Below are 13170 nucleotides of genomic sequence, written 5' to 3'. Positions count from 1 at the left end.
AGGGTTGTGGGGAGCATGGTGGGATGATGGGGATCACAGCAGGGTGGTGGGGAGCTCAGTGGGATGATGGGGATCATGGAAGGGTAGTGGGGAGCACAGAAGTATGACAGAAAGCACAGCAGGGTGGTGGGGAGCATGGGCAACCACAGCCCAAAGGTGCCCTCCCATTGCAACCTCACTGGTTGCAAGTGGCAGGACTCAGGAAGGGAAATACCACCTTTCTCCTACCTTTCATACCCCAGTCAGCCTCCGGAGGGGAAAGCCAGGGCAAAACTGTTTGCAGGCAGTGGCCCCACCACCGTGAGGCTTGTGGCCAGAGCTGCTGGCCAGCAGCCAGCCACTTTCTGCTCCTTGCTCGTGAGCACAGAGGAGGGTTTGTGTGCAGCTCTGGAAGCACCATCCCACCGGGGCTGGCCCCGCTCCCGGGAGCCCCCGCGGGCCCCGTCTCCCCACCTGCCGCATCACGGGGCTGGTGTGCCTCCGCAGCACGGCCCTTCTCTCTGACCCAGGGCACGCAGATGGCGTGGGACGAGGGATGGTGCTGCAAGAGGCAACGGGCTTTCCCGGCACTGCTCGCCCACACTTGTCGCCTGACAGATGCTGGCTGGGCTGCAACGGTACTGCTCACTGGTGCTGTAGCACCTGCAGTCCCTGGCCACCTCGCTGGTGGCCCCCATTGGCCATGCCCCTGGCCCCTATCCATGGCTTGGCCACACGAGGGGTGCTCCAGCCGTTTGGCATGTGCTGCTCATCCTGGTGACACCCATGGTGGGCCATGCGGCGGCTTGGCGTGTTGTCTGGAGGACATGGGGTGCCCTCGCAAGCCTTGCAAGTGTGCAGAAGGAAGGACAGGGAGGGGATCAGGGACATCTTGCTGGGGAGCTACAGGGACACAAGTCCCTGGCAGACAGTGTTTCTGGTGGGGCAGGCATCCGAGGCAGCAGTGGGCTGGGTATGCAGAAGGAAGGACAGGAGATCGGGGACATCTTGCTGGGGAGCTACAGGGACACGTACTGCAACCGCACCCTGAAGGTCATGCGCGGCGCCTGAGGAGTGCCAGCCCTGCCACATCCTCAAGATGGATGACAACTGCTTCAACATGGACTGTTTGCCCACCTTCCTGGCTGGCCTTGACCTGGCATGGGCCAGCCTCTACATGGAGTCCCTCTTCTCCTGGGAGAAGCGGCAGGTCATCCACCAGCCCTCCAGCAAGTGGCACCTGGCATGTCAGGACTACTGTCCTGACATCTACCCGCCCTATGCCAGCAGCATCTGATACATCCTCTCCCTAGACGTGGCCAAGAGATCCTGGAGGTGCCTGGCACATACGCCCCATCCCCTTGGAGGATGTGGGCATCCTGGTGGAGGTGGTGGTGGCCCAGCCAAGAGCCAGTGACCACTTTGCCGAGCATAACGTGCCACAGTGCATCTGCAACTACGCTACCTGATGGTGATCCACATCCTGAGCCCGCAGGAGCAGGAGGGGGCTCAGTGCAGTACCCTGCAACCCTGCAGCACCGGCTGTGACAGCCCCAGCTCGCCCGATGGAAGTGACCTGCCAAGGAGTTGGGGGCTGAGGGGCCACGGCTGCAGCATGCACTGCCTCCCCAGCCCCGGAGCCACCCAGCATCACCCACCCCGGCCCCTTCCCTTGCAGAAGGATGCAGCCCTTGCCCTGGCCAGGCTCCCTGCGCTCTCCAGCCACAGTGGCAGCACTGCTCCCCTCTGCAGCCTGGTGGCAGGTCCTCTGGGCAGGGGTCCTGCCAGCCCCAGGAGTAGCTGGAAGGCATCAGGGAGCAAGCAGGGGCAGAGAAAATACATCTGCCCCATGGTGTGTGGCCTGGGAGTTTCTGGGAGGCTGTAAATAGCCGAGTTCCACTTCTGCTCATCTCGAAAGTGAGAAGGGGAACGTCCCCCAGAGAGGGGAAAGAATCGGTCAATTGTTGCTGGTACAAAAGCTATTTTTAATTTTATTAAAATGTGTCTCTTCTATAAACTTCCAAAATATCCAGGGCCTCTGCTATAAAGATTTGTGCCGTGGCTGCATAGCAAAGCCGTCGCCCCTGGGGCCAGGGATGGTGGCTCTCACGGCGGGGTGCAGCCGGCGGCAGGGGACCCCTGAGGCTCCTCTTTGTGATCCGGGGAGGCGTGGGGAGAGCTGAAGGAACAGGACACCCCAGGGGTGCCCTCGAAAAGGGGCACGTGGGGGACATAGTGGCTGAGGGGGCCAGGGTGGGTCTGCGGCCGGAGCAGGAGCTGGTGCAGGGTCTCACCCACCTGCACCAGGCTGTGGGAGAGGAAGTGGAGATGGGAGACGGTGTCGCTGGCCAGGCTCTCCAGCAGCGCCTGCTGCTGCCGCGACGTCTGCAGGATCTGCACCAGCAGCTGCTGGACGCTCTGGAGCAAGCCTGCCACGCCGGAGCCTGCAGCGAGAGGGGGGTCAGTGGCAGCAAACCCTCACTATGGCTCCAAGAGACCCCTGCAAGGCTGTGGGGATGCTGCAGGGAGGACCCACCATGCAGGCTTGCATCCGACACCTCTTCACCCGCTGCTGGCTGCTCACTCATAGCAGCCGTCCCGGGGAAGCCCGGGGCTGCGGTGGCCACTGGCAGCACTTGGTTTCCTCTTCCCATCCCTGGGGACGTCTCACCAACAAAACCTGCCACGATGGTTTGGCATGGAGGGAGCAACCAGGGTGCTGGAGCCACCCAAGCCCCGTGCTCAGCCTGACCCTGCTGCAGGGCCCCGACTGGGCACTGCCTGCGGGAGCCTCTGCCCTCTGTCCCCATTGGCAGGACAGGACAGAGCTGCCCCCAGAGCACGGGGACTTGCTCCAAGCTGCAGATCCTTACCAGCCTTTCGCTCAGCTCTTTCCTGCTTCAGGGTGGAGTGACAGCCTGGAAAGAGAGCAGACACAGCCCGTGAGCTGTGTCCACCTCCTACCCCGGGGTGCACAAGCATGGCCACCTGGGCACGGTACTCACCCAAGAAGGGAAGGGGAGGGAAGCAGCATCCAGCGTCTGCAACGAGAACCATATCAGAACCTGCTCATGGGGCTGAGGGGGTTTACTGGGCCAAACGGGGCAAGGAAAGCCTTACGTGGCACGGTGGGGGGAGCGGGCGGCACTCCAGCGATGTGGTCCCCACTGGCTGCTGGGAGAGAGCAGAGACGAGAGATGTGCTGTCTGATGGGACCTGCTGGGGGATCACCACCAGCCCGGGGTCTGCCCGGCTTGCCCCGGCCAGCCCCGCAGCCTGACATGCCCTAGCCACAGCTCCACAGCGCCCTGCAGGGCCCCAAAGCGTTTCACGAGCTAGATACAAAAGCAGGAGTCACTCACCCACCACTGCAATGCAGCCACCTCTGGGCTGGAAGGCAGCAGCGGCGTAGCAGCACGCAGCAACGCTACACAACAGATTAGGACTGGAAGTGAAGGAGAATCCCACATCCACTTGAAACTGCAGGGGGAATTTAGGGAGACAGAAGGTAATTACCCAGTGCGGATGCTGGCCGGGGCGCCCACGCAAATCAGACCCAGGGACGCATCCTGCATCACCTCAGTGCCAAACCCCTGGGCATGCGCAGAGCAAGAGGGGCGCAGGATCTGCCCCTGGGTGTGCTGCAGGGCAGGGGAGCTGCAGGCACCTCTGGCCCTCACGCCCAGTCCTAACTCATCTGAAGCTTTATGGTGTTACGGGGGAAGGGGCGAGCCAGGACCTGCCGAAGGAAGGGGAGTCACATGCCCTGCAGTGCTGCACAGCCGCGAGAGCCCCCCTGGGACGGATCAGGGCCACTGTCCCTTACAGACCTGGGGCCCCACGACTTGCCCCAGGACAGCCAGCAGCCTTGCCATGCCCTCAGGCTGGGTCAGAGCTGGGGACCCCTCCTGCCCCATCCCAGCCACCCCCATCCCCTTACGCTCTGGGGCTGGTTTGGAGCCAAGGCCTCTGGAGACAGAAGTCCCAGCACCCCTACCAGTGAGCATCCCTGCTGAGGGACTCGTGACAGGCCCCCCCCGACCCTCTAAGCCCCGCCATTCCCATCATGCTGGCAGGGCTTGGGCTGGAGCCGTGGCCGTGCAGCCCGGTGCAGCGGGGCAGACCAGTACTTACAGCTCTCTGGCTCATCCTTCACACACCGCAGTAGCGGGGACAGCAGCGTGTCCGGGGCGTCCCTGCCAACATCATGCTCTGCAGAAGGAGGTTGACGGGGTGCAGAAAAGAGCTTCAATAACCAGGAGGCGAGGGGTCCCTGCCACCCCACAGCCAGTACAAGCCCCATTCTGGCTGCCTGAGCCCACGGGTACCTGGCAGCTCTGGTGAGGATGGAGAGCGGGCGGCAAGGGCTGACCTGCGCTTCCTGGGGGGCAGCTTCACCAGGTCTAGAGGAACAGAAAGAAATTGTCAAAGGACCCCAGGTGGCCATGTGGCACCAGTGCTCCCCCAGTATTCCACATCCAGCCACCCTGCCAAGCCCACCCGCCCGTTCCCAGCACCCACCGGGCATCCTCCGCTCGCCGAAGACGGGCCGCCCAGCCGCCTTCCAGATGCTCTTCATGGCTCGGTAGTGTGGGGGCAGGCAGGGCGAGTGGCAGCCTGCCCTCCGGCGTGTCTCCCGCTCCGAGTGGAACGCCTGCTTGAGCGCCTTCCACTTGGAGCGGCACTGGGCCACGCTGCGTCCGTAGCCGGCCGCCGCCAGCCCCTGGGAGATCTCCCGCCACAGCGCCTCGTTGGGTCTCGACGTGGAGGCCATGAGCAGGGCAGCCTCCCCCGAGCCCCCCACCAGCGCCAGGAGGCTGCTGACCTCCGCCTGCGTCCAGGCTCGCCCGCGGGGCATGCTGCCGGGGGCGAGGGTGGGTGCCGGGGGGAAAGCTCGGCCCCAGGCCGGTGGTGAGGCTGGGATGGGCAGGGCTCAGCCCCGAGGCTCGGCCGTGCTCTCCCGAGGCTGCACCGGGAGCCTCCCCGGGACCTGCACCGGGAGCTGCACCGGGAGCCGCCGGGAGCTGCACCGGGAGCTGCACCGGGAGCCACCGGGAGCTGCACCGGGAGCTGCACCGGGAGCCTCCCCGGGAGCTGCACCGGGAGCTGCACCGGGAGCCGCCGGGAGCTGCAGCAGGGGCCGCACCAGGATCCGCGCCGGGGATCGTCGGGAGCCGCACCGGGATCCGCACCGAGTGCCCCTGCGCTGCACCGGGCGCCGCGCCGGGAGCTGCCGGGAGTCGCCGGGAGCCGCAGCGAGCATGTGCAGCCCAGGGAGGAGCCGCTGGGAAACGTAGTCCTGGCCCCGCCATCCCCCCCCCATCACCCGCCGGGGCAGGACCATCCCTGGAGGGGCTGGGGGTCTCTGCCCCCCCACCCCCGAGGGCACGGCAGGCGTTGCCCATCGCGGCAGTCCTCAAGGCTCGGTGAGGGGAAGGAGCGCCCCAGCCCCCCACTTTCCAAGGCTGAGGTGCAGCTGCAACCCCATGCAAAGAAGGCAGCAGAAACCACATCTGAGCAAACGCCCCGTGGCCTTGGTGTTTTGAGAGCACGGAGCCTCGGGACGTGGACAGGGACCTGTGTTCTGCTCCCCAAGGATGACCAGGTCCCCTGCACAGCCCCTAGGACAGATCTGCTGAGCACCGAGGGGTCGGGGCAGGGGAAGCAGCCTCGACAGGGCTGCCCAGCGCAGCCCTGGCCCCACATCTGAGCTAGTGGTCATCCTCACCGCTTGCTGCCCTGAAGCCAGGGGTGCAGGGTTCCCTCATGCTGCGAATGCCTGCGTGCTGGCTGGGCTGGGGCTCCCCCTCACCCCGGTCGCTGGCAGCACCGCAAGCCCCCAGGGTTGTGGCCCAGGTGGTGCCTCTGGGGAGCCCTCCAGGAAGTGACACTTTCCATTTTGCATCGCACCTGGCTGACAAAGAGGGCTGGGAGAGGGTTGCCACTTCCGCCGTGGGGCGCAGAGCGACAGACCGAGGGAGGGATGGAAGAGGGGGTCACATACGCCGATCTCCGCTTGCCCCGCACACCAGGTAATGAATGGCACACTGCTCCCTGCCCCTGACACCCCAGCTCTGCTGACGGGTCCCCTGCCCTCCTGCAGCCCCTTGACCTCTGCAGGGCTGTTCCCCCAGCTCTGCTCCCCCTGCTCCCTCCTTTTGGGTATCCTCTCCCAAACAGCTCCTCTGCAACCTTGTTGCAGACTGCCGGCTCTTGGGGTGGGGGGCAAGAGGAGCTCAAGGGCAGGGGATGCCCACTGCACCCCAGTGCCACAGCACACACAGGCACCCCCTGCTCTGCTCTCCCGTCTGTGCCAAGCGCTGTCTGCAGGGAGACAACTTCTAGGAGGGTCAAGGTGCTGCAAATGGGCTCTCCCTCAGTTTTCCTGGGCTCCCCTGCTGCCTCCTGAGTCCCTGCCCAGGGTTCACAGACCTTTCCCAGCTGGGTGGTCCCCACCACCCCCACTGAGCCCCAAGACTGAAGCTAACTCACCTTCTCAGCTCCTCAGCAGCCGGTGCGGCTGCCCTGGTGCTGGGCAGCCCTCAGCCTGGCACTCCTGTCTCTGCTGCTCCTGCTGGCACAAATCATCCTCGTCAGCTTGAGCTTCCACTGTGAGTATCCACTGGCACCCAGAACTCTTTGGCTGGGGTCCTGGGGTCAGGGTTAGCACCACGGGGCCCGTGTACCAACAGACAGAGCTGCAGCTTGCCCATGGAGCTGGGACCTCCTGCTTGGGGCCAAGGATGTTGCGGGTTCTGGGGCAAGTAGGAAAATTGGTGAGGCAAGACCTCACCTGCCTGGCTGGAAGAGGAAGGCGGGGGGACAGTGTGGGCTCAGGGAAGGTGCTGGGGCATCCCACTCCATCACATGGCAATGAAATGAAGACAGGAGGGGGAGGGGTGACGCTGAAACCGAAAGGCAAAAGCACTTTCCCCTTTCCACACAGTCATGTGATGGGCTCCCAAGCACAGCAAAAGCTGCAAGGACCTTGGCAGGCTTGGCTGGCTGGTCACCTCAAGGCGGGGATGCCCTCAGCCGCAGCTGTGGGGCTGTCCCGTGGGAGCGGGCACTGGGTGCTGCTGGGAGCAGGAGCCCACTGTTGCCAGGGTCAATCCTGTGCTCTTCTATAGATTTAGGACAACAGGCAAGCTGCACCAATGGTCCCTGGAGCATGGAGGAGAGCCCCAGCTATGGGCGACAGACACTGCGAGGTAAGAGAACCCAATGGGCTCCTGGGCAAGGTTTGGAGAGGGCTTGTCTGCCCCTTTCAAGAGGTAGGATCTGTCTCTGCTCCAGAACGTGCCCCCTCCTAGTCTTCCTTCACCCTTGCTGCCTGTCCCCTGGCTCACGGCATGGAGAGCTGTCCCAGTGCTGCCGAACAGGCTGCACTGCTGGGACCAGTTCGGAAGAGATGACCCCAGCGCGGCTCGGCGTCACCTGGGCACACCACCAGCACCAGGCTCAGGGCTGCCACGAGCATCTGTACGCCGGACAGCATCGGGTGCTCTCTTTTGACAAGTCTCTGGTGAAGCTGAAATCTTGACAGCGTTCTCAGTGCTTCGCAAATGATGTTTCTATCACAGTCCCAACCCTGGAGCTCCCCTCACTTGCCTGATACCAGCACCTTCATGTAACCAACCCATCTCCCCCTGGGGCTCCCTGGGAGCTGGTGCTGGGATGTGGGAGCTGGACTCTGGTGTAAGGGCAAGTGGAGGGTCCTCTCCGTGGGGCAGCCATAGGAGTACACTGGGTTGTTTGGCACCCTGGCTGCCCCTTGTCACCTTTCTGTCCCCTGGGCTGGGGGCTGGTGGCAGCCCCTGCCAGCTGCCCTGTCCCGGCTGCTCCTGCAGGCTGAGTTTCTGTTTTGCAGAGCGATGCCAGTTCTGTCCGGTCGGCTGGCTCTGGGATGCGGGGCAGTGCTACTACTTCTCCTCTGCCAAAAAGAGCTGGGAGCAGAGCAGAGAGGACTGCTGCTCCAGAGGGGCACAGCTGGTCACTGTCCGAGCCAACACCACCCTGGTGAGTGCACCCAGCCTGGCCTGTCCAGCTCCCTGCGGGCATCGGGCTGCATTGGCGACCACTTTAAGGTCCCTCAGCAGTCACCCAGCTATCACCAGCATCGTCTCAGCTCCCTGGCTCTGGCCCATGTGCCCAAAGGCCAGCTGAGCCTCCAGGCAGGGAGCTGGCGATGCTGTCCCTGTACTGCGCGGCTCCTGTCACTAATCGTGTGGCTGGGGCTGGGTGTCCCCCCAGGGAGCTCATGTGGGTCCTCTCCTGCGCTAGGCTTTCCTGGTGCGCTCAGCCAACATGGAGGTCTTCCACGTGGGGCTGAAGCGGGATGGCTTCAGGTCTGACTGGAAGTGGCTGGATGGCACCACGCTGAAGGGGTGAGGCTGTCAGCTTGTCCCCAGCCAGGGCTCAGGGAGGTGACGGGGGGACAGGCAGCCTACTGGCATACAGGGGTGTGGTCTGCATTTTGGCCACCTCTCGTCTTCCCAAGGCTGCGCTGGGGCATTTTAGGGAAGGGAAGATTGCAGGGGCCTGACGCTGGTGCCCACACCCTGCCTGGGTGAGGGGCTGGGGGAGTCCCTCGAAAGCAGGTTCCTGGGCTTTTCTTGGTGCAGCTGGTGCTGAGCCCTGCCAGGCTGGACCTGGGCGTGCTGCGTGCATCACGGGGCTGCATGACAAACAGGCAGGGATGGGGGGGGGCGGATCAGAGCATGTGTGCTAATTGGGAGGAGGGTGGCAGGGGACAGTGCTCCACGGGGAGGGGGAGCTTTGCCCCCACGGCATCTCTGTGCAGCCTCTGCTCCCTGGCTGGAGATGCTGCTGACGGGATGACCCCAGCCCTTCCTGCCCATCCCATCTCAGCCCGCTCTCTCCCTGCAGGCTCTTCCCAATCCAGCGCTCCACCAGCTCCTTCCTGGCCTGCGGCAGGGTGTCAGGCTTGAGGCTGTCAGGTGGTCTGTGCGGGGAACCCCTCGGATGGGTCTGCGAGCAGAGTGCAGCCACCCTGCAGTGGCTCCGGTCCTCCCCCCCTGCCTTCCTCTGGGGAAACACCACCTACACCTGCGTGGGGCCCTGATGACCGTGGGGACCTCCAGCCTGTCCCACCACCCTGTTCCCTGCCTGACCCCAGCACATGGGCATCCCCAGGTGCTGCTGCCTCCTCACTCAGACCCCTTTACCCCCCTGGATCTCTGCACTTTGCCAATAAACTCTGGCACTTGGATGCTGTGGCTGGCTTTGGGGGATGAGGGTGGTGGGATGGAGGTGCATTCTCCAGCTCACTGACTCGGTTGCATCGCTGCCCAGTTGGAAATTGTAGCTGCTGTGGCACTGAAGGAAGGGGCTGGGAGCCAGCATCGACCTGAGTGTCCTCATGTCCTGGTGGCAGCATGGAGCAGCTCCTGTGCAGGCTGGAGCAGGTTCCCCCAAAGCTCTGGGCTTTCTGATCGTGGTGGCTGACCAGGGTTTATGCTTCTTGGGAAAGACAGCTGAGAGGTGGCCGTTTGCCTCCCCAGTCCCACGCAGGGCTTGGTCTGGGCAGCAGCTTGTCTCCTGGTGCCTGCCCAGTCTGAAGAGGTCACAACAAATGCCCTCACTTTGCTTTGAGGCTGGGCGATGTGCGAGAGCCTAAAAGGCCTGGGCTGTGCTTGGAGGGGTTTGGTCCTGTGGGCTGTCGTGGTTTCGATATAGACCACCTGGGCTGTGCCAGCAGCATGCAGCTCTGGCATGGGCATCCCTGGGAGTCCCTCCTGCCAAATGCGGAGGTCCAAGCCCTCACAGTCACTGCATCCTGTCTCCTGAGCAGGGGCTGGGATGGGGAAGGTGATGCATGGGGCAGCATGGCCCCACTGTGGCCAGTACACACGGGCTCTTGGGGCTCCCCAGAACCTAGGGAGGTAGATGCAGAGCACCCTGCCTGGGTTAGAGCCCGTTCACCCCCCCATTCCGCAAAGCAAGAGCAGCCTCAGAAATAAAACCACTTTTGCCAATAAAGCAAATACTTCTGCTTTTCTGCACGAGGAAGTGGCTCCACCCAGCACAGTCTTGGCCACAGCCCACATCTGACTGTGTTGGAGTGGGGCAGGACCCAGTCCCCAGACCTCTGCCACCCGGGGCAGTGCCTGCCCGCATGGCCCAGAGCGTGGTCTACGCTGACCTGAAGTTTGCCGCGGCCCCCCCGCTCACCGCCCCAACCAGCCGCGCAGCCCCCGATGAGGACGACAGCCCCTACGAGAACGTGCCGCTGGGGCCAGTACCCGCGGCGCCCAGCCCAGGTGAGACCCCGGCCGTGGCCACCGCCACAGGGACGCCCCGGCACAGGGTGGGCGCCGGGGGTGGCAGCGGGACCCGTGGTGATGCCCGTGGGCGCTCGTCTCTTGCAGGGCGCTGGCCCCGGCGCTGGCGTGTCCCCGTGGGGCTGCTGGCAGCCAGCCTGCTGCTGCTGTTGGTAGCCACTGTGGCCCTGGGGGCTTGCTGTGAGTCGGGCCGGGCGAGGGCCGCAGGGTGGGGGGCAGCCGGGGAAGGGCGCACCGGGACCGGGTTTGGGGCTGGGCGAGGGCTGGGCTGCTGGGGGCTGGTTGGGGCTGGGGAATGCCGGGCTGGTGGCCCGGGGGCAGAGCTGCTTCGTGCTTGGCTGCCCTGGGCTGCTCTCGCTCTGCCTGCAGTGGCTTCCCACCACCTGCCACTGCCTCCCACTGCCCTCCCATTGCCCTCCCAGTGCCCTCCCAGTGCCTCATCATTGCTTCACCATTGCTTCACCATTGCCCTCCCACTGCTTCCCATCGCCTTCCCATTGCCTTCCCACTGCCTTCCCCTTGCCTCCTCATTGCTTCCCCATTGCTTCCCATTGCCTTTCCCTTGCCTCCCACTGCCTCCCATGCCTCCCATTGCCTCCCATTGCTGTCCCACTGCCGTCCCACTGCCTTCCCCTTGCCTCACCATTGCTTCCCCATTGCGTCCCATTGCCTTTCCCTTGCCTCCCACTGCCTCCCAGTGCCTCCCATTGCTGTCCCACTGCCGTCCCACTGCCTTCCCCTTGCCTCACCATTGCTTCCCCATGGCCTCCCATCGCCTTTCCCTTGCCTCCCACTCCCTCCCGGTGCCCTCCCAGTGCCCTCCCAGTGCCTTCCCATTGCATTCCCCTTGCCTCCCACTCCTTCCCATTGCCTCCCCTTGCCTACCACTGTCTCCCAGTGCCCTCCCAGTGCCTTCCCATTGCATTCCCCTTGCCTCCCACTCCCTCCCATTGCCTCCCATTGCCTCCCACTGTCTCCCAGTGTCTTCCAAGTGCCTTCCCATTACATTCCCACTGCCTTCACCTTGCCTCACCATTGCTTCCCCATTGTCTCCCATCACCTTTCCCTTGCCTCCCACTGCCTCCCAGTGCCCTCCCAGTGCCTTCCCACTGCCTCCCATCACCTTTCCCTTGCCTCCCACTGCCTCCCATTGCCCCCGCATTGCTTCCCCATCGCCTCCCATCGCCTTTCCATTACCACCCGCTGCCTCCCCTTGCCACCACTGGGGCTTCCTTTCCCTTCCCACTGGCACCCCCAGCACTGTCTCTGCCCACAGTCGCACACTCTTATCCCGCTCCCCCTAGCAAGGGACATGCCCCAAGCAGGGTCAGTCCCGCGTCCCCCGGCCGGGCTGTGCCATGCCCCTGGCCCAGCTCTCTCGCCCTGTCCCCAGACTGGCAGGTCACCCGCAGCCTGCGGGACACCTCCCAGGAGCACGCGGCCGAGCAGGGCCGCCTCTCGCAGGAGGTGAGCGCGCGGGAGCGGAGCCTGGAGCAGACACGGCTGGAGCTGGCGTGGGCCAGAGCGGAGCTGCAGCGAGCGTGGCGGGAGGGCAACAGCAGCCGGCTGGAGCTGGACAGCCTGAACGGCGAGCTGGGGCGCGCCAGGCAGGAGCTGGCTGTGCTGCAGGAGGAGGTGCAGGAGGTGCAGGGGAAGCTCAACAACAGCGAGAGCACTGTGAGCAGCCTGCGCGCCTGCGTGAATACAGGTAGGGCCATGGCGGGGTGTGGGGATGGGGAGATGTGGGGGCTGATTGCGGCCAGGCTGGCCCCCCAAGCATGTGGGGGAGGACAAGCGCCTGAGTCGTGCCCCTGCCCCCAGATTGCTGCCCCTTGGGCTGGGTGCTCTACAGGGGCAAGTGCCTCTTCATCTCGGTGGAGAGGAAGACCTGGTGGGCCAGCCATGATGACTGCAGGAGTAAAGCCGCTCAGCTGCTGGTCCAAGGCGACTGGCCATCATGGACGGTGCCGGTATGGAGCGGGGGGGCTGTGGGGCGATGGTGGGGCTGGGCAGAGCCCATGGGGCTGCGGCAGCTGTGGAGGTGCTGAGGTGGCACCGGGAGCCCTGGGTGCCCATCCTGGTGGGCTGTGGGGAGGAGGCCAGCCAGGCTTGGGGGTCCTGGGCACCAGGTGGGTGCTGGCCATGGGGCAGGTGGTCAACAGCTTCTCTCCCCACAGCATTTTGTGCAGGAATATTATGGTTCATACTGGATTGGAGAGACTTACCAGTATCGTAATGATAAACTTAAGGGGCTGTATCAGAGGCAGTCTAAAGAGTAAGTTGTTCTTTCTTGGCCACCTGCACCTCTCCCACCTTCACCAGCCATGGGTAGAGGTGCTGGGCACTGCCCAGGCATCTGTCACGGCCATGGGACCGATGCTTGGGCCTGGGCACTGCTCTGGCCTTCCTGCCCAAGCTAAGGGTCCTGTGGCTGCAGCTGTGTCGGGGGCACCACAGGCCCGGCAGTCGGCTGGGAGCATGTCAGCTCTCACGAGCATCTTCACTTCTCTGAACAGTATGTTCTACTCCTGTGTAAAAATGTCCTTTGGCGTGAAGACAAGCAGCGTTGACTGCAGTAGCTATTTGCCATGGATCTGCGAGAAGTCCCCAGAACTGAGCAGCCCATCCAAGACCCTCTCTCTTCTCCCAGCCAATAGGGCAATTCTGAGACTCCGCTCTCCATTGCAGGACTGAGGGACAGGAGCTGGGGGTGCACGGCAAAGACACCCTTTCCCTCCTGCACAGCCACATGCCTGCACACCATTGCCTCAACCGCATTGCAAAGCCCTGGGGATACAGGTTGGGAAAGGTGTCTGCACTTTAAAACATGACTTAAGGAAAAGAGACTGTGTTTCTGTGTCCCACATTCATGCCCATGCTTATATCC

At 63.9% G+C, this 13170-nt stretch overlaps 3 protein-coding genes across 3 annotated transcripts; 2 read left to right on the top strand and 1 right to left on the bottom strand.

The window, feature by feature from the left end:
• Nucleotides 1–2085: 2085 nt before the first annotated feature.
• LOC142596645 (uncharacterized) lies at nt 2086–5877 on the bottom strand. The gene is made up of 10 exons (XM_075726365.1): nt 5792–5877; nt 5211–5278; nt 4952–5062; nt 4501–4896; nt 4308–4382; nt 4114–4191; nt 3100–3150; nt 2853–2897; nt 2516–2659; nt 2086–2423 (listed from the first exon to the last, which is right to left on the bottom strand). The coding sequence occupies exons 1-10, from the start codon at nt 5875–5877 to the stop codon at nt 2086–2088; spliced, it is 1392 nt and encodes a 463-aa protein (XP_075582480.1).
• Nucleotides 5878–5962: 85 nt separating this feature from the next.
• LOC104036741 (killer cell lectin-like receptor subfamily G member 1) lies at nt 5963–9064 on the top strand. Its single transcript, XM_075727221.1, has 6 exons — nt 5963–6011; nt 6480–6590; nt 7110–7190; nt 7850–7998; nt 8263–8366; nt 8869–9064. Exons 1-6 carry the CDS (start codon nt 5963–5965, stop codon nt 9062–9064), a joined length of 690 nt encoding a protein of 229 aa, XP_075583336.1.
• A 1053-nt stretch (nt 9065–10117) lies between these two features.
• Nucleotides 10118–12977, top strand: LOC142596644 (uncharacterized). The gene is made up of 6 exons (XM_075726364.1): nt 10118–10262; nt 10371–10463; nt 11677–11991; nt 12105–12253; nt 12461–12558; nt 12800–12977. The coding sequence occupies exons 1-6, from the start codon at nt 10118–10120 to the stop codon at nt 12975–12977; spliced, it is 978 nt and encodes a 325-aa protein (XP_075582479.1).
• Nucleotides 12978–13170: the final 193 nt, after the last annotated feature.

The sequence above is a fragment of the Pelecanus crispus genome, chromosome Z (assembly GCF_030463565.1).
Source record: "Pelecanus crispus isolate bPelCri1 chromosome Z, bPelCri1.pri, whole genome shotgun sequence".
Classification (NCBI taxonomy): Eukaryota; Metazoa; Chordata; class Aves; order Pelecaniformes; family Pelecanidae; genus Pelecanus; species Pelecanus crispus.
This window is presented reverse-complemented; position numbering and strand designations above follow the sequence as displayed.

What these genes read in the sequence shown, in the direction of transcription:
- LOC104036741 (XM_075727221.1), top strand. Translation starts at nt 5,963, where the DNA reads ATGGAAGAGGGGGTCACATACGCCGATCTCCGCTTGCCCCGCACACCA. An exon ending in TCCGAGCCAACACCACCCTG is followed by an intron (nt 7,999 to 8,262) that starts GTGAGTGCACCC and finishes CTCCTGCGCTAG; the next exon opens with GCTTTCCTGGTGCGCTCAGC. An exon ending in GATGGCACCACGCTGAAGGG is followed by an intron (nt 8,367 to 8,868) that starts GTGAGGCTGTCA and finishes CTCTCCCTGCAG; the next exon opens with GCTCTTCCCAATCCAGCGCT.
- LOC142596645 (XM_075726365.1), bottom strand. Translation starts at nt 5,877, where the DNA reads ATGGAAAGTGTCACTTCCTGGAGGGCTCCCCAGAGGCACCACCTGGGC. An exon ending in CGGTGCTGCCAGCGACCGGG is followed by an intron (nt 5,279 to 5,791) that starts GTGAGGGGGAGC and finishes TGGCGGGGCCAG; the next exon opens with GACTACGTTTCCCAGCGGCT. An exon ending in AGGTCCCGGGGAGGCTCCCG is followed by an intron (nt 4,897 to 4,951) that starts GTGCAGCCTCGG and finishes TGCCCATCCCAG; the next exon opens with CCTCACCACCGGCCTGGGGC.
- LOC142596644 (XM_075726364.1), top strand. Translation starts at nt 10,118, where the DNA reads ATGGCCCAGAGCGTGGTCTACGCTGACCTGAAGTTTGCCGCGGCCCCC. An exon ending in ACCCGCGGCGCCCAGCCCAG is followed by an intron (nt 10,263 to 10,370) that starts GTGAGACCCCGG and finishes CGTCTCTTGCAG; the next exon opens with GGCGCTGGCCCCGGCGCTGG. An exon ending in TGTGGCCCTGGGGGCTTGCT is followed by an intron (nt 10,464 to 11,676) that starts GTGAGTCGGGCC and finishes CCCTGTCCCCAG; the next exon opens with ACTGGCAGGTCACCCGCAGC.